We start from the raw sequence: 24,569 nt of genomic DNA, 5'->3' as shown, positions 1-24,569 counted from the left end.
CAAGGAAAAAAATTAAGATGAAATTAAAATGGTGTCTAAACAATCAGGAGAGGATTAAAATGGATCTATTAGCTGAGAAACATAATAAAAAAGATTTCAAGAGTTTTTGGAAAAATACAAATAAATTAAATTCGAAGCGAAATTTTCCTGTTAGTGTAGGTGGTGTGCAGGGTGGTAGGAATATTGCCAACTTGTTCAAGGAGCAATTCAAGGTAAAAACAGCAACCAGTGTAGGTGTGAATGCTATGGCTGCGGATGATCAAGTACAGGAAGGGAGCTCAGGTTTCACAGCCCATGAGGTAAGGTCTTTGATTCGTACTATGGTGAAGGGCAAATCTGCAGGGCATGATGGCCTCAGCATAGAACACTTACAACACGCGGGCGATCACTTACCGAGAATCCTGGCTATGTTTTTTACACTCTGCATTCGTCATACATACTTGCCGAATGACTTGACCAAAACCGTGGTCGTCCCAATCATTAAAAATAAAACTGGGGACCACTCTGATACCTCGAACTATAGGCCTATATCTTTGGCCACAGTCATTGCTAAGGTACTGGATGGGCTACTCGACAGGCATATGGCGGAGCACATTAGAATACACGATGCGCAGTTTGGTTTTAGACCTGGCCTATCGACTGAAAGTGCAATTCTGTCACTTAAGCACACCGTCCAGTACTACACGGCCCGTAAGACACCTGTAGTGGCTTGTTATTTGGACCTTTCTAAGGCATTTGACACTGTTTCTTATGACAAGCTGTGGTATAAAATGGAACAAGAAACAACCGTTCCGCGGGATATAATAGGGCTTTTAAAGTACTGGTATAGTTGTCAGGTTAATACGGTCAGGTGGGCAGGAGAGCACTCTGATGAATATGGTCTGGAATGTGGAGTTAGACAGGGCGGCATAACGTCACCTCGGCTATTTAATCTTTATGTAAATCAGTTGATTTTAAAACTCAATGATGCCGGCGTTGGCTGTCACGTCGACGGAGTCTGTTTTAATACAATTAGTTATGCGGATGACATGGTCCTATTGTGTCCTACGATTGGAGGGCTCAGAAAATTGATTTCTATTTGCGAGAGGTATGCTGAGAAGAATGATCTAAGATATAATGCCAAGAAGAGTGAGGTAATGGTTTTTACAGTTGGTTCGAAATGCCTCGGCAATATACCGCCGGTGTTTCTGGATGGTTCTCCTCTTAAGTTGGTTGATAAATTTAAATACCTCGGGCACTGGGTTACTTTCAATCTGAATGATGACTTAGATATCGAACGGGAGCGCAGGGCCCTGTCTGTTCGATGCAACATGTTGGCGCGCAGGTTTGCACGATGTACGCGAGAAGTAAAGACAACGCTATTTCGAGCTTTCTGCCAGTCCTTCTACACATGCAGCCTGTGGGCCTCCTTCACGCAGAGAGCATATAGTGCGCTGCGTGTCCAGTATAATAACGGTCTCAGAGCAATGTTGGGGTTACCACGGTTTTGTAGTGCTTCAGCTATGTTTGCTGAAGCCAAAGTCAATGATTTTTATGCGATAATGCGGTATAGAAGCGCTTCTCTAATAAGTCGCATTCAAGCGAGCAATAACTCTCTCCTGATTGTTTTGGCATCGAGATGGGACAGTGCAGTTGTGCGGAATTTCAACTACCTGCACTGCAACTCCCATCTCTGATAAATAATTGTAGATAATATAACTGTTACCATAATTTTATTTTATTTTATTTACTAACATTAGGAAATAAGACTACTAACAATGATATGAGATTTTCTTGAACTAAATAAATATTATTATTATTATTATTATTATTCCACATATTTATTTCTTGTTTAATTTTATATATTTTTCTTAATAAAATCTTAAACAATATTAAAAAAAATATAAAAAATCTGGATACGTCGGCAGCGGAGCCTTGGGCCCAAGCTACCGGCGGTTAGGCCTCCAGAGACAGAAACCTCCTCACAATGCGTGCCGTGCTCAGGAGTACCGCCTTCTGTGCCTGGCCCTTCACCCACTTACCGAGCGAGAGCCTCTCTAGGTGGTGATCGAGGCTCTTCGCGATTAATCCATTCACGGACAGCACTATCGGTACGATAATTGTTGACTCCATATGCCACATGGCTGTAATCTCGTGCGCGAGATCCAAATATTTTGACATCTTGTCTGTCTCTGCCTTCACGAGATTACAGTCATGGGGAATACTTACGTCAACAATTATCGTATGTCTCGCAGATCGATCTATTATCACGATATCAGGCTTATTGGCTACAATAGTCCTGTCTGTGATAATAGATCGATCCCAGTAGAGCGTGATATGACCATCATCGAGAACTGGCTCCGGTGTGTATTTGTAGTACGGCACCTCTGAAGCGATTAGACCATACTTAAGAGCAAGTTGTTGATGGATTATTCTGGCTACTAGGTTGTGTCTGTGCAAGTACTCGGAGTTAGCAAGGCGAGAACAACCGGAAGTGACATGTCTGAGGGACTCGCCAGGGCAGTGGCACAAACGACAGACATCTAGCGTGCCGTCCCTCATAATGTACTTCCGGTAGTTGTTCGTCTTGATAACTTCGTCCATAATTGCACAGACAAAGCCCTCGGTCTCCCCAAAGAGGTCACCGAAACGTAGCCAGTTCACAGAGGCAGGCAGGTCTACATCAGGCCCATGCAGAGCCCGATAAAACCTGCCGTGTAACTCCTTGCTCTTCCATATATCTAAACGCTCGGAGGTGCTCAACACTGGGTGTTTACGCCAGTTCTCGTTATTAAGAGAGAGCGGGGTGAGCCCCTTATCTACTGACACCACATCTCGATGTATCCCCTCATCGATTTTCAGGAAATACTCCCGTAGATTGTATACCTCACGGTTATGCATGTCCTTAGCATTGAGGAGGCCTCGGCCACCACATTTCCGTGGGATATACAATCTCATAACCGACGATCGTGGGTGATGTATCCGATGTGTGGTCAGCATGCAACGGACCCTTCGATCCAAGATATCCAGCTCTGTTTGAGTCCACCTTAGTATACCAAAGGAGTAAGTTAACGAGGGCATAACCCAGCTGTTAAAAGCGCGAAACTTGTTACCACCTGATAGAAGACTATTTAGGACTTTTCTCAGGCGGCCAATGAATCGTGCTTTTATCAGATGTTTTACATCCTCATCAACAATATCCAACGACTGTGATATACCAAGGTACTTGTAGGTCTCACCTTCGGAGAGGGATCTGAAGGACATACTTTCGGTGAGTTGTAGCCCATCAGAGCTTGCAACTCTCCCCCGCTGTACATACATGACCGCACACTTTTCGACACCAAACTCCATCCCGATGGAACTACTGAACTTTTCAGTTATTTTGAGCAGTTCCACTAGGTCGGTCTTTTTCGATGCGAAAAGCTTGAGGTCATCCATGTATAGAAGATGAGATATGACTTCACCCCCTCTACGAAGCTGAAAGCCCAGCCTTGATTCGTTTAGCAATGTGCTTAAAGGATTCAAGGCCAGGCAGAACCACAGCGGACTCAAGCTGTCACCCTGGAAAATCCCCCGCTCAATCTTTATAAGTCCGTTCGAAATAGGCACTGCACTCCCAGGTAAAGAGAGTCTAGTAACCCACTGCCGCATACATGAACTGAGGAAAGTACATAGAGTTACATCAACTTTGTATAGCTCTAGTACTCTCCTCAACCACGAGTGCGGCACCGAGTCATAGGCCTTTTTATAATCGACCCAGGCAGTGCAGAGGTTTTTCCTATTTCGACGGACCTGTTGGTTGATGGTCATATCTATGAGGAGTAGTTCCTTCGTACCACGGGACCCAGGCCTACATCCATTTTGAGTTTTGGCCAAAAGATCTTTGAGATGCTTTGTTAATTTTGAGCTCAAAATGGATGTAAGCAACTTATATAATGTTGGTAAACAAGTAATGGGTCTATAGTTCTTAGCTTCCGTGGTACAACCGGACTTGAACAAAAGGTGGGTGACCCCTGTGGTCATAAAGGCTGGGAGACTACCCAGGTCGATGGCAGCCTGGAATTGAGCTGCCAGACAGAAATGTGAACTGTTGAACCATTTGATCCAGAAATTGGGCAATCCATCCGGCCCAGGACTTTTCCAGTTATGAGCCGAACGGATTGCACAACTCACTTCACAAGGTTCTATTGTAATAGGATCCATAACTGGTATCTGTTCACATCCCTGTCCGACAGCTTCAACCCAGTCTGATTCTGTATGATTGACAGACACCGACCATATTCCACGCCAAAAATTGTTTAAATCGTCTGGATTTGGGAGTTGCCTGTCATTCACACCTTCACTAGGTTGCTCCCAGCCTCTATAAACACCCTTTTGATCACTTTGGAAGCGACGATTAAGAATAAATCTGTCCGCTCGTTTTTTGTACCTGCGTATGCGGTTCGCCCAAGCGCAGATCTTCTGCTTATAAAAGTCTATGCGTTCCGTGACTCTAAGTATGTAATTATTGGGACTAATATTAGTCCCGGAAAATGCCTGGGTCACAAAACGCATAACTTTCGGCCGAGTATTCCCAGCACGGAAGTTTAGTAGTTTGGCTATTAAAGTTCGCGAGGTGTTAATGCGACGTTCAATTCTGGCTTGCCAGGCTGGTTTGCTATAGGTGTGTGGTACGGTTTGGGTATTTTTGATATTAAGTTTGACACCTACCATACGACACACTGCGACAGCCCCGCAATACAGAATAGAGTGTGTTTCTGCTAAGCTACTACTAGCATCAAAATACGGCGCTAGTAGTGCGTTCATTTGATTTACAATAGCCAAACTACCCCTATGAATAGGCAAACGCGGTAACCGCGATCTACTTAATGTAGGGACATCTTTAAATTCCTTAATGGCCTCCTCCAAAGTTCTCCTCATATGCTCATTATCCTGGCTACTTACGTTCTCAGCTATAGTATCACTTGCGCCTACGTTTAACGGTGCTATTGGCGTCGGTGGCCGGCTGTCTACACAGTCAACGTTTAGCGGCGCCGTAGGTGCAGACTCCGTGTCCCTAAGGCTGGAACGTATTTCAGTGCGTAGACGGTCAAGAACGGAGTCATCCAGCCGACGCGACCGCAGTATGACCCGCACTTGATCCGATAAGCGCTGAGCCGTGACGGCGGTATTTGGTTGAAGGACCTGAAACAGAGACAACATCCTACCACGATACGCTGTGAGGTTTGTTTCCACCTCTGTTGCCTGGTAATACGCGCGCATGACACTCTCGTTTAGTTCTGAAGTCCATCTCATGCGGCGCACTACACCACCGGTAGCGGGGGCCGGGTGCGGGATGCGTCCCGCAGGCCCCAAGCGTGCCGACGGTGGCCGACCACGGCCCCGCACAGGTCTTCGTGGCGGGGTGGACGGCGCTGGCTCCTCCTCACTAGCGGTCGGGGACTCATCTTCTTCCGACGTTGATGGTATTAGGCTCAGCGAGGTGAGCGCAGCAGGTCTTAGGCGTGCGCATCTCCGACGCGGCTCAATTTTGTCCTCTGAATTATGGTTCCTTATTATTATTATTATTATTCCACATATTTATTTCTTGTTTAATTTTATATATTTTTCTTAATAAAATATTAAAAATTCAGTGACATTTTTCGGTGACGGCCGCTGTCATAATTTGATTATTATTATTATTATTATTATTATTATTATTATTATTATTAACCAAAAAAATACATTTACAAGAGATATCAATTAAAGATAAAAAAAAAAGATTATTAACCAAAAAAAAAATTATTGCATTTACAAGAGATCTCAATTTAAGATAAAAAAAAATTCTTGGCTAATGGAAAGAGGCTCAGCTGATTCTGCATACAGCTTGTCACTAAAGGCAGCGCTGGTTTTAGCTTCACAGTAATTACTTTAACAAGATGAAGGTTATTTAGTACAGGGGCAGTTTAGAGTTCAGTCATTCATGCATATGTATTTTAGACTACGTTCTACATATGTGCCAAATATCATAAAGTTCCGTTGAGCTCTTCTGGAGATATCCATCCATCCAAACATTCACATTTATAATATTAGTAAGATTAGTAGAGAAAAGCGCGGAAAATGTTGAAATACCATCGTTGAATCAATATTTATCACAGTCGGTTGAACTGAAATAGTATCAGAGAGATGTATCGTAACTCCTCCAAGTCACGTCTGCGGAAGAAATCACATATTTCACGAAATTGTGGCCGTTGTTATTATTGTTCTGGCATTTTTCCAAACACGTGAGATGTACAAAAATGGGTCACAGTTTGATCAAATTATTGGAATAATTAACGTGATAACAAAACGTTTTATTATACAATCTATATTTTTAATACTAGTTTAAATGCCAAATAACGGCTGAATTTGAATGCAAGTAATCTATTTTTTTTTCTTGCGAAATACTTTTTTAGCATTTTTTATTGATCAATCTGTAAATCCATTTATACGTCTAAGTATGACTTGACTTGACTAGTATGTCCTATATCCTTGTAGTGGGGCAGAGGGTGTCCACAGTGCGTCGCCAGCTCGCTCTATCTTGGGCTCCGCGTTTGGTCTCGAGCCATGTCAGCCCAACTGTCTTCATGTCGGCTGCCTTTTACTGTGTTCGTTTCTTGAATCAATAAAGTTCGAGCAAGCAGGTGATGAGTCCACTGTGCCCTAGGCTGTTGACGGGGTTGCCGCCTTTGGAGTTCACAACCCAACTCGGTTTATTTCGGGTATCCTCCCTGGTGAACGGTTTTGTTTTGGGCGCAGAACATTAGTTTCTATGCATAGATGTTGGAATTTTGATGGTGCTGAATACACTAAAAAAAAAAAGATACACACGGTTAACTAACTTGCTTTGTCTAAATTATATTTCTTTAAATTTGATCAAAAAAAAAAAAAGCAACAATTTGAAATTAAATCATGGATTTTACGCATCGTGTGAAATTGTGACAAGTTATATCCAATTCAAACTAAACTGTTTCAATATTTTGAAATGCTTTTACATTTATAAAGCTGTCAGCGAACAAACAGTTACTGGAATTCGATGTAATAGTTTTTTCGTTGGAAACTTTGACTATAGAGAAATGGATTGGGCAAAGAAACGTCGTTAAACTTAATAGTTTCTATTACTTTTTGTGGGAGGTAACGTAAATACTGCATATTTGTAAATCATTCTGAAGCTTATTTCAAATTAAAATGTCTTAATGAATGCATCCAAAAATTTACATCCACAAAAAGAATACAAAAAGCAAGCACATTTAGAACTTATTCCTTATTATTATACAGCGGGAAATGTTCTCGACTGGTCCTGTCACTTAAATGTCAAAGGTTAGAAAACATCGGCTTTTTTACGATTATGTCGTATCTACCGTTGATTCCAAAATAACTATTTCTGTCAAAGAATGTATAGTATATTTCCTTTAATCTCAACAACCACATTTAGTTTAAATGTTTGCCAGTTTGTAATCGAACTAAACACGTAAAGTAACAGCAAATTTTATTAATAGTAAATAAAAAAAACTAATGTAATATTTTTCCAATATGTGTAACCTAATGTTATATGAAATAAATAAATAAAAAATGAATCAAATACAATTTGATATATCACATTACTCGAACTCCATACCTCATAAAGTGACAACTCGTCAAATTAAACTATTGCTGTAAAAGTTTAAGATACAATTCAGGTTATTAGTGAAACTAGCTGACGTCCGTGACTCCGTTCGCACCGAATTAAAAAAAAACTTAATTAATAACCTATGTTTTCAAATTTCATCATGATCCGTTAAGCCGTTCTGAAGATACCTTCTAACAAACATTCACCCATTCATCTAAACATTCGCATTTATAATAAGTTAGCAAGATTATGAATATAGTTTTGTCCCGTTTGCAGATACCTCATCCATCAGTTAGTTTACAATAGTACTAGTGAGATTATAAACCGAATGAATGTATTACTAAGATTTTACACACCTATTGAAATAAAATAAATTGTTACTTAATTTGAACGAAAGAAGTCAGTGTTTCTTTATCAATATTTGTAATAATATAACCTGCAATTTTACGCTTGAGGCTTTACGTTTCGATCGTAATGAAATTTTATTGTCCAGATGTTACCGCTACCCCGACAATTTATTACCTTGTTTCGCAATTTCTGTTACCTTTTATCAACCTTTTATTCGTCGACTGCTGTGTTTTTAAACGTGAGATTTTTACGGTATAAAAGAAAATGTTTTTTTTTTTTTGCGATGAACTTAACTATTAAACTTATAATTAAACTTGTTAACTGGTAAATGTTATTGTCCTTTTTCTATTACGAAAGTCATCTACAATTTTTTTTTATTTCTGTTTCAGTGAGAGATAATGAAGAGGACAATATATAATCTAACGCTGCTATTAATTCAATACTTTGACTTTAAACTATACTGTACTCACTATACTGGACTATAATTTTAATAACGCAACATCTGCAAGAGATGTATGGTCACTACACTTGTCAGAAATTCAAGTGTGTGACATCCATTCTAACATCTGTTTATGTAAACAAAGTCAATAAAGCAACCGTATCCATTGATTATTCTGCAATACTTAAGCATTTTTGGATACACCGAAAATAAGGGCGACAACAATTATGTATGAAGGCTGATGTACTAACTGAATACCGGGTAGCTATTTTATTTCAATCCAGGACAAGAAAAGGATAATAAAATTAAAGAATTTATAAACATGTACCTAATAACAGTAGGTAAAAAAATGAAATGTTTAATTCTACCAATCATTATTAAAATATTTACAATAGCATTTATGCGTGAATTAATTAATGATAATTTAGTTTGAATCATTATTGCTTATGTAATTTTAATGTGGCTTTTTGCGGGTCAATGATTCAAAATGCTTTAATATATATCACAATTATATTTAATTGTGGTTGAAAGATTTACGACCTCACTCTGTTATATTTGATAGGATTAAATAACGCGTACGCTACTGACATAATTGTACTCACGGTGGTATTTCAAAATGGAGTAGACATATTATTCCCGACTGACAAAAGGATGTTTATTAACAAGTCGGTTCAATTCTAACCTAAAGTGTAATAGGCTTGACTGATCTTAAGTGTGAGTTGTCATTTAATTCGATTTTTTTCTGAAGTATCTTAGGGATCAGTCGTGTTTTTGATTAATTTATTGTCACTTATTTTATAGTGTGGTACCAAACAAATAATATTACAAAAACATCGTTTATTTCGCTCACTGTTTTTGTGAAAAACAAAGATTAGTTAATATAATGTTTTGTACATAATATGGAAGAAGAAGCCATTTTAATTAATATTGGTCGAATAATAGTACGAACTAGATTAAGATTTTATTTATTAATATTTTAATATTATCTTCTAGATATAATTTTTAGATTTAAATCTTTTCCTCGTTTGTATAAAGTACAAAAAAGGTAAGTATTTTACAAGCTTTTATTTCGTTTCACTTGTCCCGATGTTTGTAATCAAATCTTGCAAATTAAATTTAATCCACTTCCCAGTGACATGGTGCTGATCTGATGATGGAGCTGGAAAATTAAAATGATAGTTATTCTTCATGAATATTTTGTGTTTTTATACTTTTAATTAACAAAGAAATAATAAAAGCTTGATTTGAAAAAGTATTTTAAAAGCTTCTATTTCTTTTCCAGGAAACAAAGTTATCAGAAAAATACAACTGCTAGAAAACTACTTATCAATTGTTAGTAAAATAAATATTTTCCATTTAAAGTCTTCACCTGGATGTTTTCTTTTAAAATGAATTGAAATGCGCTCTTCCGATTGCACCAGCGTTCCGAGAAAACTTTACAGCTTCTATATATATCTGTTCACGGTACGGAAATGTCGCATGTATGTATTTATTTCTCTACGTAATGTTATGCATGAAATTTTATATGGTTGTTTTTACCAGGTAACACCGAAACGATCTGTATAAAAATTGGAAGATACATTGATTATAATCTTTCATCCTCCGTTTCCTTAGTACAGAGATTTTTTTCTCATTTCTCAATTACTCCACAATTAAGACTTAGACTTTTTAATTCGCTAGAATGAAATCACGTGCAAAAGCACTAGCTTTACATACTAATGTAAAAATACAATATTTTCCAGCCTCTGACCTTTAGAACTTAACAAAGATTGCTGGCCTTATAGAAACCTTATACAAAACTGAAATATAGTAAGTATAGTAAGTTCCATAGTATTCATGACATATGACATAGTTAATATTTGGTGATTCTGAGACAAATAAAAGTTATTACAACCACATTATTAAGCTCTCATTCGCACGGGTGCTTTATTAACGACGAGTTAAAACTCAATGTTGGCTGCTCTCGAGCGACGACCGCTTTAAAATCACTCTTGTTCCGTTGGCACAGCGCTCAAAATGCAACACTAGGTGATAAATAAGCGTCGCGTTTTAAAAGCGCTGCCGTATGAACAGATACAAATGTATCTATACTTTTTAAACGCGCGATAAAAAAGCGCCCGTGCGAATGGAGGCTAAGATGGTATTAAAACACATTGCTCTGTGTGACGCATTGCCGGAATTTCTTCATTTAAGTCGAAGCCTCGTTTTATAACTCTCGTGTCGTTTGTTCGTCACAAAAAGAGGTTATATTTTCTTAAATTTCCCTTCATTTTGATATCTATTTGATTAAAACTCGGCAAAAGTGGTTGTTCGAAAAATTTTAAAATGAAGGAGCTATGGCAAAGGAGAGATGATCATTACAATCTTGCTAATTAATGCACCTTAATAGTGCGTTTTATAATGCTCTTAGCGCCATCTAGTGAGTACGTGAGAACCATTTTTCTCTTATATAGGTATTATTCGAAGTTTAAAATAATGATTTCCTAAAATTTATCCTACCACTCAAAATAGTTATAAAATCCCATTAAATAATAGTTTTGTTTTTAAAATGGACTTTATTTTGTCGACAAATCCCATTCCCACAGCTCCATCGACATAATTAAAACAACATGACAACGAAAAAAGAACACGTTTTTTTTCCTATGTGCAGAACAATAGTTAGTTTTCAGGCACACGCCCGGACGTGTAGGTCTGGAGTGTGTAAAAAATACACAAAAATACACACAATACGTGGCGCGATTTCAATGCATGTTTGCACTCAGTTAAACTTAACCGGGGAAAAAGTGGCGCGTTTTCTCGTTGTGAATAATTCACTTGTTAAGGTTTGTTATTTTACTTGTTTCATTTTTTGATTTAACAAAGAAATAAGTATAATTTAATTATATATAAATATATAATGGATTTGGCGGAGGAGGAGACGCATAGGAAGAGGAAATACCCTCTTTCAGTGCGTTCCCTCCTTTGATTAAAAGTAGGCCACGCATCTGCAGATATCTATGGGCGGTGTTCCCTTCGCTATTTCGGCGCTATTTCGCTATTTTTATTGAATTTTTAATGATTGTATTTTTATCAGTATTAAATGAATTAAAAAAAATAATGAAATGTTTTTTTATTAAACGCAACACTATTCAAAATCCGTCACAACTGTACATAAAATTGTGTGTCCAATTTCTTTTGAAATGTTACTTTTTAATACTGAAAAGGAATATTTTTTCAGCGACTGCAAGTCACATAGCTTGAAATTATACAGAAGCCGCTCGGAGGTCTTTTTACTTTCCAGTTAAGCAACGATGCACGTAACTAACTGAACAAGTAATTCGCAAAATGTACAACGGTTTTTCAAGTTAAGAAAAATATTAAGCTATTATATTCTACATTAAAAAATACTCTTTAAAAGTAAAAAGTGTATTTATTTAAAAAAAAAACTCTGTCTAAATAAATAACTTCTGCGTAAAATAGCTTTGATTCAGTAAACGCTATGCAATTGTGAAGAAATAAACTTTCTGATCTTAAACGAAATTGAATTTGAATTTGGAAATTCTTTCGTTCATTTCTTTTTCTCTATGGAACCATAAAATTCAACTGCTGTAACAATTGTAGTATTGAGAGTGTGAAATAATAATTTAAACATGTTTTCAACAGTGGAAACCCGCAGTAAAACAACATGAAGCAAAACATAATCGTATTTTTCTGTTGTAGTGAAGAAACAAATGAATTCTGTGCACTTCAACTTTCTTACTTTCCCCAATTGGCTCTGAACTCGAGTACACTTCTCCCGACTTGGGAGTTTATTGATCTAAGTTTCCTTATTATGTGAAGGATAAAAGATAAAGAAAAAAACTGAGAAAAGAATGTAGATGTTAGAAAAAAAGACTTAAATCATATTCACGTTGAAATTATATTTGATTGCAACACATTTTTTTTTTTAATATTAGGTCCTTACATATGAAATTGGCGTTTTTCGTACTGGCCACTTTAATCACGAATTTCTCCTCTTTGGTAAGGAATTCCAAATTCAAATTTGTGCAGCTATAGACTCATGTATTTGTGGTTCGATGACCGTCATTCATTTGTTTTTTTTCTTCTGTTTTTTTCTGTTTGCGTCACTCATTTTACAAAATGGAAAACTTAAAATATCGCATTATTTACGAGTACGAGTTCCGCCGTGGCACTAGTGCTGCGGAAACGACTCGAAGGGTGAATGATGTGTATGGCGGTCGTGTTGCAAAAGAAAACACAGTTCGTTTTTGGTTCCAACGTTTTCGTTCTGGAAATTTTGATCTGCAGAACAAGCCCCGTGGACGGCCTGAGACTCAAGTTGGTAATGAAGAGTTGAAGGCTATTGTGGAAGCGGATCCATCGCAAACCACGTCCGAGTTAGCTGCAGGCTGCAATGTTAGTGATAAAACTGTTTTAATTCACTTGAAGCAAATTGGGAAGATTAAAAAGCTTGAAAGGTGGGTACCTCACGAATTGACTGAAGCAAACCGGCAAACGCGCGTCGACTGTTGCGTTACATTGCTAAACCGGCACAATAATGAAGGTATTTTAAACCGAATCATTACCTGTGATGAAAAATGGGTTCTTTACGATAATCGGAAGCGCTCAGCGCAAGGGTTGGATCCTGGCCAGCCAGCCAAATCCTGCCCCAAGCGAAAATTAACCCCAAAAAAGTTACTTGTAAGCGTTTGGTGGACTAGTGCCGGTATTGTTCATTACAGTTTTCTCAAATCTGGCCAGACTATTACGGCTGATGTCTATTGTCAGCAATTGCAAACCATGATGGAAAAGCTAGCGGCTAAACAACCTAGGCTGGTCAATCGCTCCACGCCACTGCTGCTTCACGACAACGCTAGACCACACACTGCGCAACAGACGGCTACTAAATTAGAAGAGCTTCAATTGGAAAGTACTCCCCGGACCTTGCTCCAACAGATTACCATTTTTTTCGAAATTTGGATAATTTCTTGCAAGGGAAAAAATTCAACTCCGATGGGGCAGTCCAAATCGCCTTCAAAGATTTTATTGATTCCCGTCCGACTGGTTTTTTTAGTAAAGGGATCAATGAACTACCTATGAGATGGCAAAAGTGCATAGAAAATAATGGTTCATACTTTGATTAATTAAATATATTATATTAAAAAATATTCGACTTTTTGTTCCTCCCATACAGAACGCCAATTTCATATGTAAGGACCTAATATTTAATTCCAATTTTTCTTAAAAATTTTATACCGAGTTTTATTAGGTATTATAATTTGAATTACTTTCATAACCACAAAGCGATTAAGATACGACATTTTTGGGAATATGGTTTCGTTTGTAATGTTCTGTCTATTGATGTGTGTTAAACAAGCAGTCATCCGCGACTCCGTCCGCTCGTTATTAAAAAAAACTTAATAAGTAGCCTATATGTTCTGCTAGACTATGTTCTACATCTGTGCCAAATTCATCAAGATCAGTTTATCCGTTCCGGTGATACCTTCAAACAAACATCCATCCATCTAAACTTACTCATCTATATATATAAAAGAAAGTCGTGTTAGTTACACTATTTATAACTCAAGAACGGCTGAATCGATTTGACTGAAAATTGGTGGGCAGGTAGCTTAGAACCAGGAAACGGACATAGGATAATTTTTACCCCGTTTTTTTTTTTTATTCCGCGCGGACGTAGTCGCGGGTAAAAGCTAGTTTATAATAAGTATAAGTCTTTGGTACTCATGGTTAAGTGTCATTCTAACCGTGAAGAATGTGACACATTTTTTAGTTTTTTTTTTCGATATGAATATGATGACATATTGTTGTTCAACAGGTTTTATGACAGTGAAGACCCACCGTAAATAATACTCAAATAAGATCAAAGCCAGGCTGTACACGGGTCACAGTGTATTGAACGTGTTAAAACATAAATGCCCTTTTAAAAAAATTAGCGCTCTTACTTTCTTAACGTCTCTTCGATAAGAATCGATTAATCCATGAGATACATATAAAGTTCGAATGAATTTTCTTTGTTCAGACTTCGCTGTTATGACGCAAGTTGCTTCCGGTGTTTTTGTTTGTTATAAACATAAAATAATACGATGACGTAAGACGATATTATGTTGTAAAATGTTATCTGTAAAACTCATATCGAATTTTTTATAGGCCTTTATCCTTTAATATTTCCTCATAACAATTACGAATGAAAATTGGAATACAGTGAAAGCTTGAAACAAATAGCTTTCGCAATCTGCCGGAAGTAATTTTCGAGTATGCTTTGTATTTCCAAAGCTAATTTAAATCGAGTATTTTTTATTATATAAGTCTATATTAGATTTAAAACTTAACCCTTAATAAAATTAGCCCGAAGGTTCCAAAACATGATCGATTTTGACGATTGGGGTTTTTCCTTTCGATTCGATTCGTAAAAAAAATTTGTTTTACAAAGTTAACCAATTAAATTTCTGACTTAACGTGCTTCAATATTATGACTGCTTCAGTTTTAACAGAACAGTTCGTTCTGTTCAGTTAAAGCTGAATTTTAATTTATGAATGGGTATTAACAGTTACTAATTAAAACCTTATTTGTTCAAATTATCACAACTTTAACGATAAATACATACTTTCGGCTCATGTAAAGTATTTAATTATTAATTAATCATGTGAATAAAGTATTTATGTACTTCATGTCATGTACATGTATAACCGTTGATGTCCACTGCAGAAACACACAAAAACATACTGTCATCCCTCTCATTATCTTAAAGGAGAGATAACAATGTTTTGGAACAGGTTCTGCAATAGAAACGCACAAACTTATTGACAGAAAATTACACTATACGAGATCATTTTATGCACTATTGTGAAAAATTGTAACGGAATTTTCGCACCAGAATGTGCACATTTAAAAAAAAAAGAATTTGAGTTGCAATGTCCCTATTTCCGATTGAAATAGTTCAACTTTTTTTAGATGAGGCGATATGTACAATTGTTGACGTCAGTCAATAAAAGGTCGTTGAATATATCCAAAACATTTTCGATGCAGACAAAGTAATACAACGTCCGTGTATTTTGATAATTGAATAAAACCGCATTGTTCGCTACGGAATGGAAATAGAGCGCAACACTATTCTCTTTGACTTTTATGTGACTGGACCTGTCAAGCGCGCACATTCCTATCTGTCAAATAATCAAGAACAATAATTTCCAAACTTGAATTTTCTCGTTTTAGTGTGTAAACTTTTATGTCATTTTATGATGCGTTTGTACATACGTTTGTAATTTACGTCTCAGCATGCACGTGTGTGATTGTCGCCTTAACATTCACCTCCGCGAATAGTGCCAGAATTTATTTAATAGCAGCTCTGCCTAGTCCGTATCTCTATAGTCAATGGAAATAGAGCACAACGCTATTGTACCTGAAATCAATCACGAAATGATTTGTATGTGTGTCAACAATGGCTACTGACACATGAGTTGTGAGAGTGTGTGTGTAAATCGCCAGTTGAACAGTATTCTGTTGTCTACATTCCTGTTTACTCTACATTTTATGTTTAATATTTAGTTCTCTTAGAATATGGAAATTTGTTATATTCATTTTAAAAGGATTTAAATTGTTATTCAGGTCACTTTAAGTTTTGAGTATGTATACAAGCTTAATTAACTGATGTAAACTACGTTTTGGGTAAACTAATTTTAGATCTCTTACCCTTCCCACCCTTTTCTTATAAGACTGGTAGAGTAACTATATTTCACAGAGAAGGGGATACATAGGAATGAGCAGTATTATCTTTTTATGGGTCCATTCCTCCGTCTATTAATATTAACATTAATTTGCTACTTTTTATCACGCAACTTTAAAGATAAAGTTATTTTTAATTATAAATCAAACAATCTACGTGCCATGATAATCAATCCAGTTTTACAGCAACACCCAGAGTAGTATAAGGACCACTAAGTGCGCCCCTTACTATAGATTTTTTATGAGTATTTTACACAAACAGATTTACTCCAGTAAGTAGTAGATAAATAAAACAAGAATAGTTAAGGTAATTCTCGTGTACAGTAGTTTTGCGTACGGAAGTTGTTGTGAACTTTTGCTGGCGAGTGTACATATACCCTAAGCGTAACAAAACTTTGTTCTACGAATTTGTATACGTCGCAAAAGTTTCAGATATATGACCCAAAATCGAAAACTACATTATAAATCTGTGTTAGTGTATGTTTTCAACTATAATATTTTCTTTGTATGTACTGTCGAAACATAATTGCCAGTAACAACTACGACGTTTTTTTTTTAACGGTTAATGATTTGTCAAGAAAAGGAATGGATAAGAAAACGAAATTATTCTTTTGTTTAACCTCGTTTCTGTCCATTTAAGTAATTAACCGTTTAAATCAAGCCAGTACCTACTGTAGGACAGTGACACTAGTTTTGATTGAACTGTTCTGGCGTCAGTTTGTGTTTACATTACGTAAGCTGTATGCCAATGATTTTGAGTGCTGTCCTACTATACTAGCATAATGTGAACCAGGCACAGCTTGACCTCGACGCAGTTGTTTAGGCAGCGGTCTTCGCTTAATAGCGATATTAAGTTGTCGCTTGTTTTCCACCTTATGCTTTAAAAAGAAACACCCTATAGTTTTTTATTTCGTAGCAAACACAAAAGGATCTAACTTGACTTTTAATGATGTACTTTAAAGCTTACATTACACATCGGACGTTACTAGCTACGTGCTTAAAACAAAATGTGCCTTAAGTAGGCAGGATGTAAATTGGCAAGGCGAAAGTGGCGACATCTGTTTAGACACGCCACAAGGCGAGTGCTTTCCAGTCTGTCTCAAGAGATCAACAACAATTCTCATATTGTGACTTCTTGATGTACTTTCACTTTGGTAGTACGCATATATGGATTGTCATGCAAATGTATGGTTAGATTATAAATGTAATTTGTGTCTTAGTTAAAAAAATAAAACAACACAAACTGCTTAACACGATTTCGGGTGAAACTACTCAACCAATATGTCAGCTGCCTTTGAAACAAAACAATATCAGTTATTAACACTGAAAATTGCAGCGACCTTCAATGTCGTTTTATCTTCTTAGGTTGAATCTTATTTTTTTTTAATAAATGAAAAAAAAAAAACAAACAGCAAACATCAATCGTGACATCTGATAAATGAAGTCATGCATTATTTATACATTTATCCAAGAGTGAGTTTTTCTTCGTCATACTTCATGTGTCGTAGTAAGATATTAAATGAATAATTCATAGCAACAAATAAACAGTCCACTTCGATTGCTTAAATATGTAACTTAACTAACAAGTACAGATAAAGTATATAATCTCAATTTAAATGCGAATGTTTGGATGGAATATTTGTTACCAGAGGTCCTTCGTAAGTACGTTTTCGTAACGTCATCCACAAAATTTGTGCAGCGGTTTACCAGGAAGTACACTAACAAATCTCACACAAATTTTAAAATATTTTGACGATAACGTTACGAAAGTGTATTTCGCAAGTATTCCTGCTAGATCCTCTAGTAACATTAATACGTGACGTCTACACTTTCATCTTCGTCTAATTTTAAGACTAAGTCTATAACTCCATCTCCGATTATGCCAAAGACTACAACGTCCCGTTTATGTCAAGACACGTTAGGATGAATGGATGGTTGCATATTACTAAAACTCCAAAACTATATCTGGATAAAATTTGGCACAGAGATTGGATAGATAGATAGATAAACTTTCAGTTAATAATTCGATTTTGGTAATACTGTTTTTTACACGAACGAAGTGGCTGACGAGAGTTGGTGAGATGAGTTAAAATATTCTTTAAGAACTTTGTAAATGTTCAAATAAAACAGGTTAGTAAAAAGAAGTACAATTAGGTTAGTCAAGTATTTCTTTTGTCTTTCAAAAGATATAAAATAAAACAAACAAAACAAAAGGAAAACAGAATAAATTCATTTATTTCTTTGTGTCATGTAAATGGACTTCGTGCTTCATCTATTAACCTTTTACTTATGTCAATAGTAAAAGATAATAATTCATATTTACAAGATATTACTTTGTAATGTTTTTCTATTTATGGAGATTTTTTACATTCGAAACATGCATAACAATTTTACCTTTATAATATGTACTGTATTTACAGACTTACTAAAATAAACATATTGGTATAATCAATTTAAACACTAAAACTGTCTAATTATATAATTATATAATATTATTAACTAATTATTATATCTTTACTAGCTGTCGCCCGCGACTCCGTCCGCGCGCAGTTAAAAAAACTTAATAGGGGTATGAAAAATAGATGTTGGCCGATTCTCAGACCTACTGAATATGCTCACAAAATTTCATGAGAATCGGTCGAGCCGTTTCGGAGGAGTATGGCAACGATAACTGTGACACGAGAATTTTATATATTAGATTAATGAAATCGGAATGTCTGTATTTGTTATATTAAAGCTTATGAAATTGCACAATCAATTAAATATTGAATGAGCAATAATGTAAAAGGAAGAGATTTAAGTACCAATACCATTTGAGGAAGACAACAGAAAGTGCCAATTAATTGCGCCTTATTTTGAATGCACGTGTGCAGCTCTGACTCATTTGATTCCATTCAAGTTTACTATTATTTTTAACTAAGATATTTACCTATAATTATAATCTGTGTTTCTATATTTAAAATATTCCGTTAACAACAATCAGATAAAACAAATAAGATGAAAATTAAATTCAAAATTAGTATTAAATATTACAATAAAATGCCGTTTTGGATTTTATTTTTCAAAACACATAACTTTTAAATTATAGATTACATTTCCAATTATTATTTTTGGATTTTTAATTATTTGTTCGTATATAAAATGCTAGCTGTTGCACGCGATTCTGTCCGCGTGGCATTAATTAATTAAGTAGCCTATGTGTTCTTCCAGACTATGTTCTACGTCTTTGCGAAATCCCAACGAGATCCGTTGAACGGTTCTGGAGACACCTTCAAATAAACATCCATCCAAACATTCGCATTTAGAATATTAGTAAGATACATTTTAATTAGTAAGTGACTAATAAAAAATGTTCCAAGAACACATTTAAAGTCGGCTGGAGGACACATACCTTTTAAAAAATATATTTCCGTTCGTCTTAAGTAATTGACAGTTTGTTATGCGATCATATATCTCTTATAGCTGTCGCCCGCTATTATGTCTGAGCAGAAATAAAAAGATAATCCTTATTAGTAGCCTATGTGTTCTTCCACAATACGTTCTACATTTATGCTTAATTTCAGCAATATCTGTTCAGCAGTTCGAGAGATACCTTTTAACAAACATCCATCCATCCATCTATCATTTATAATATTATTACTATCGGTCGCCCGTGAGCTCAAATAAAAAAAACGTAGCAAGTAGCCTATGTTCTACATTTATGCCACATTTTTAACATCCCGTATATCACAACTTAATGGACCAAATAAAGAACAGCCATAGGTTATCTTTATACCGAGAATAAATCTACAGTTGTATGATAAATACATTACGAGATACCAAAGTTTACAGCCAACTATCTAAAATAATGGATTTCTTTTACCCCACCGTAATAAATATACTATCATTGTTTCAGGAGCTGAAATAAGAAGATATCGATTACCCATAAAGAAATCAGAAATAACTAAAATATCAACTGAAAATTTCGTTACGTCGATTTATATGCAGTCTCACATTACTATTAAGACAATAAAAGACTCAATATCTTTCTAGACTTATCAATATCTAGGTGAATCGAACCTTGGACATACGCACTCCAAAACCACACACGGATTTATAAAAATATCATGCAAAAATTCATGGCATTCCATTAGAGTCGGTGGTGAGATGGCGGGCGGCCATTTTTTTCTCATTTCATCCAGACAGCACGTCCCAGTAATTGACAGCTGCGCCCCGAAGCTATTTATGAGAAAAGGTTGGGTTTTGTCATATTTATTTTTGTTTCTGTTACGGGTAATTATCATATTGGTAGTTATTTCAACAGAGGAAGATACTCTGTTATATTAACTATGTTAAATTTAAGTGCTAATTAATTAAAAAAAATAATAATCAAGAATCCCCCGACTCACAGTACAACCTATTCCGAAATAGAATGGAATGAAGCATCAAACTTCAAAATCCGTCTAGGTATTTAGGATACGGATACCAAAATAACGGACTTACATACATTACAAACATCCTACTAATATTAGGTCCTTACATATGAAATTGGCGTTTTGTATGGGAGGAACAAAAAGTCGAATATTTTTTAATATAATATATTTAATTAATCAAAGTATGAACCATTATTTTCTATGCACTTTTTCCATCTCATAGGTAGTTCATTGATCCCTTTACTAAAAAAACCAGTCGGACGGGAGTTAGGTAGTGGGCGAAGGCAAAAGGGTTTTTAAAAACCAACTGTATGTGTGTACTGCTTGAAGAGCAGAGCAAGACTGATCTTTATTTCTACAATCATCATTATAAAGGCTTATCTTTACTACTGAAGACAAAGAGCTATTAACTTAATGCTAATATCTTCCTGTCATTGAATACCAGGAAGATATGTGATACAATATCTTTATTATCTAATTATTCTATATGACAAAGGTTGTCCTTGTGTAAGGACCTTGTTACGAGGACATAACTCCTCCCCCCTTAAGATGGAGGCGCAATGGTGGCTGCGACCGAAGCTGGATTTCTACAGGTTCAGGTTGTCGTTGAGCTGTGATTTGCGCCGATCTAGGTTTCCACCAGAGTTTGTAGACTGCTACTCCGACTCCGGTGAAGAATGCCAAGGTGTACATTATTATGGATGGCCAACTGGGTGTTAATGGTATATTTATTGTGTCTTCTTCTGGGATATCAATATCATCTGAATGGTGTAGGGCGTTCTTTAGGTTGTCCAGATTTATGTTATCCAGATTTAACTTAATTGATGCCACGTTCGGCGTTTGATAAGCACGTGGTAGTGGTATAGTTTCTCTAATGTTTATGTATCTTTGATGAGTTGACAGAGTTCTATCTTGTATTTGTATTTTGCAGCTACTGTCTGTAGTTATAAGGAAAACGCCTTTGTTGCGTTGGTATTGAATGTCCTTGTTGCATATGGTTTTTATGACTTCTTCCTGTTTCATGACTACTATCCAGCTATTGTCCTTAATTTGTTGTATGATGTTATTCTTGTAGCTTGCTGTGGCGTACGTACAATTATGTGGTTCTTGATGTTGAATAAGTTGGGCTATGCAATCGTTGGAGTTTAATAAGGTCTTCCATTCAAGATGTGTGCAGATTACTTCATCTTCTGTTATGCTATTGCAGGGCTCGTGGGGATACGCGAACTCGTTATTTCCCAAGACAAGGTAAGGATTTTCGGGTATTAGGATAGTGTTATTATTGTTAAGAATAGAATAAAGGTGTAGGAGATTGTACTGTTGTTCTGCAACTATAGGCAGATCCAGTATGAAGTTCAGTGTTTCATTAGTGCTGTATGCTTTTACTTTAATTGTTTTTTCCCACAAATGAATATTATTCATACTTGGGACAAAAGCTAAATTACCGTTAATTTCGTTTTGTATTTGATTAAGTTCTTCGATTAGATAAGAAACGTCGATTATGCTAGGATGCATCTTTTCTAAGTGTGCAAATGTTATTGCGTTTTCCAGGGTTTCTAATCTGTCGTAAAGTTGCTGAAGTGAGTTTTCGATTTGATTGAGTATGGTTGTTGTTAAAAAATTGGTTTCAAATTCGGTTCTTTGCGTTGCGTATCTATCTATAGCCCTATAAATTTTTATTTGATTATTTTTGATTATATTTAAATTGTGTTCGTAGTCTTTGATGAAATTCTGCATAATATTTATACTTTTACGCTGGTTTATTCTGTTGTTATTTAACGATGTTTTTATTGACTTTATTTCATTCTCAATTTTAATGGCATCTTCTTGGTCGAGGTTTCCCGTTATTGATTTTATTACTGAACCTAAGCCGTTTATTAAGCCACGTTTTTGGCGGTAACTTGTTTTAAAACCTATGTTATCAAATCCTAAATAAAGTAGCTTACTTTCTATGTTATCTATAATGTAATCTATTTGCTTAAATGTAGTCATTAAATCTACTGAACTATTTTGTTTTAGTTTTATAGTATAATAATTGCTGCATATATCTATGTATATATCCTTAAGTTTTGTTGTGTTGTATATGATTGCTAGATGGTATGTGTCAATTTGATATTGGGCTTTTGCTTCAGTTAATACCAGAATGCCATTATGGTTGTCTACTGGCTGTATGATTGCTGTTGTTCCGACGAGCTGGAACACTGCGAAGCAGGCGATGGCGTTCCTGAAACATTTTCAGGACGCCTTAATAAGCGGAAGTGGACTCTAATTGTTTTAGCGTTCACATGCTTTCCTACGATTTCTGCGATTTGTTCTGGGTGTATACGTACTATTGTATAAGGTCCTAGGTACTTTGGTTCGAGTTTATTATTTCTTGCGGTTTTTGCTATCTGTTTATATACTACGTCGCCTACTTTGAACTGTGCCGTCTCTTTTTCTTTGTTTATTTTTTCTATAACTTGTTGTTTCTCGTTTGATAGTTTGGTGTTTATTAGTTTTTGTGTGTTTTCCATGATTTGTTTGTGTTTTCTCACGTATTCCTGATAAAATTCTTTGGGGCAGTGTAGTTCTAGTGGATTTCTGCTGTCCGTATGTCCGTATAAAAGTTCAAAGGGAGTAAAGCCCGTTGCGGAATGGATAGTGTTATTGTAGGCTATTATTGCGTATTTCATGAGGTTGATTGATTCATCTTTGTCTGTTAAACGCTGTATTCTAATGATTTCTGCTAGAGTAGAGTGTAATCTTTCTATTGGTGAATTGGAATTGGGATTGTAGGGTGTAGTGAAGTGTATGTGTATATTATGAATTGCACATATGTCTGTTATTACTTCATTAACAAATTTTGAGTCAGAATCTGTTGTTATCTTTTTAGGTACTCCTACTATCGAGAATAAGCTTAGTAAGGCTTCGGCTATGTGTACGCTGGTTGAAGCGGTTAGTGGTATAGCTTGTGCATATTTTGTGAAGTTATCTATGATAGTTAGAAATGTTGTACCTCCACTACTATATAGGTCCATAAACATATGTTCCATGGGTTTATGAGGTGTGTCTGTTAGAGATAGGGGTAGTTTAAGCGGGTTGCGTTCATATTTGCTTTTTAGACAGCTGTCACATTTATTAATAAATTTTTGAATTGAAGTTAACATGTTAGGCCAGTGATAGTTTCTGTGAATATGTTTGTACGTTTCTTGAATACCTCTGTGTATTGTTTTACCTTCGTGATATTTTCTAATTAGTTCGATTTGTTCGGAAACGTTTTCTATTAATGTGACTCTGTTCATGCATCTAATTAGTTTTGGGCCGCGATTACTAAATATTGTTTTGTATACTTCACAAAATATTGGAAAGTATTCTTCGTGATGGAAGTAACAGTGGAATATTCTGTCTGGTATTGTGTGTTCTTTTAAGAATTGTATGATTTGTTCTCTCGTATTGTTTATTGGAATCCATACGTCTTTAATTATCGTTTTTCCTTTTGACCTATCGTCTATTCTGTATGTATCTCCCGGTGTTTTTCTGATGTGGAATTGCTTTAATTGTCTATCGATGGCGTCGTCTATTTTGGGTATGTTATCACTACTTGGGTTCAATGTAGTTTCTGTTTGTGAAGGTTGTGTTTGTTCTTGATGCGGTGTTAAAATGTCAGGTTGTGATTCGGTCTCTTGGGGTTGGTTCATATTATCGGGCGTGATTGGCATGTCCAATAATGTTCTAATATCTATATTTTCGAGGTCTATGTCGTCCGCTGATGTGCTAGGTTGGGGGTCGTTAGTGTGTGTTCCTAGTTCATTATGGTGTATTATTTGTACTCTTGATAAAGCGTCTGCGTTTGTGTTAGCTTTGCCTTTTTTGTACTGGACGTCAAAGTTATATTCTGCTAGTCTTAAGCGCCAACGTGTAAGTTTTGAATTTGGGTCTTTTATGGACATAATCCATGTGAGAGGGCGATGGTCTGTGTAGATGGTGAATTTTTTTCCGTATAGATAAGGGCGGAAGTATTTTATTGCCCATACTATACTTAAGAGTTCTTTTTCTATTGTG

At 36.0% G+C, this 24,569-nt stretch overlaps 1 protein-coding gene across 1 annotated transcript; it reads right to left on the bottom strand.

Annotated features, from left to right (window-relative positions):
* Positions 1–1,935: 1,935 nt before the first annotated feature.
* LOC123722556 lies at positions 1,936–22,043 on the bottom strand. The gene is made up of 2 exons (XM_045684689.1): positions 21,239–22,043; positions 1,936–5,516 (listed from the first exon to the last, which is right to left on the bottom strand). Exons 1-2 carry the CDS (start codon positions 22,041–22,043, stop codon positions 1,936–1,938), a joined length of 4,386 nt encoding a protein of 1,461 aa, XP_045540645.1.
* Between the last annotated feature and the right edge of the window lie 2,526 nt (positions 22,044–24,569).

Source organism: Papilio machaon, chromosome 27 (genome assembly GCF_912999745.1).
Source record: "Papilio machaon chromosome 27, ilPapMach1.1, whole genome shotgun sequence".
Lineage (NCBI taxonomy): Eukaryota > Metazoa > Arthropoda > Insecta > Lepidoptera > Papilionidae > Papilio > Papilio machaon.
The sequence above is the reverse complement of the archived record's forward strand: the minus strand, read 5'-3'. Positions and strand labels throughout refer to the sequence as shown.

Bases quoted from the DNA above. Each gene is read 5' to 3' on its own strand.
- LOC123722556 (XM_045684689.1), bottom strand. From the start codon at position 22,043: ATGCATCCTAGCATAATCGACGTTTCTTATCTAATCGAAGAACTTAAT. The intron at 5,517-21,238 runs GTTGGCCATCCA...ACCATAATTCAG, and splicing joins AAATATACCATTAACACCCA to AGGACAAAATTGAGCCGCGT.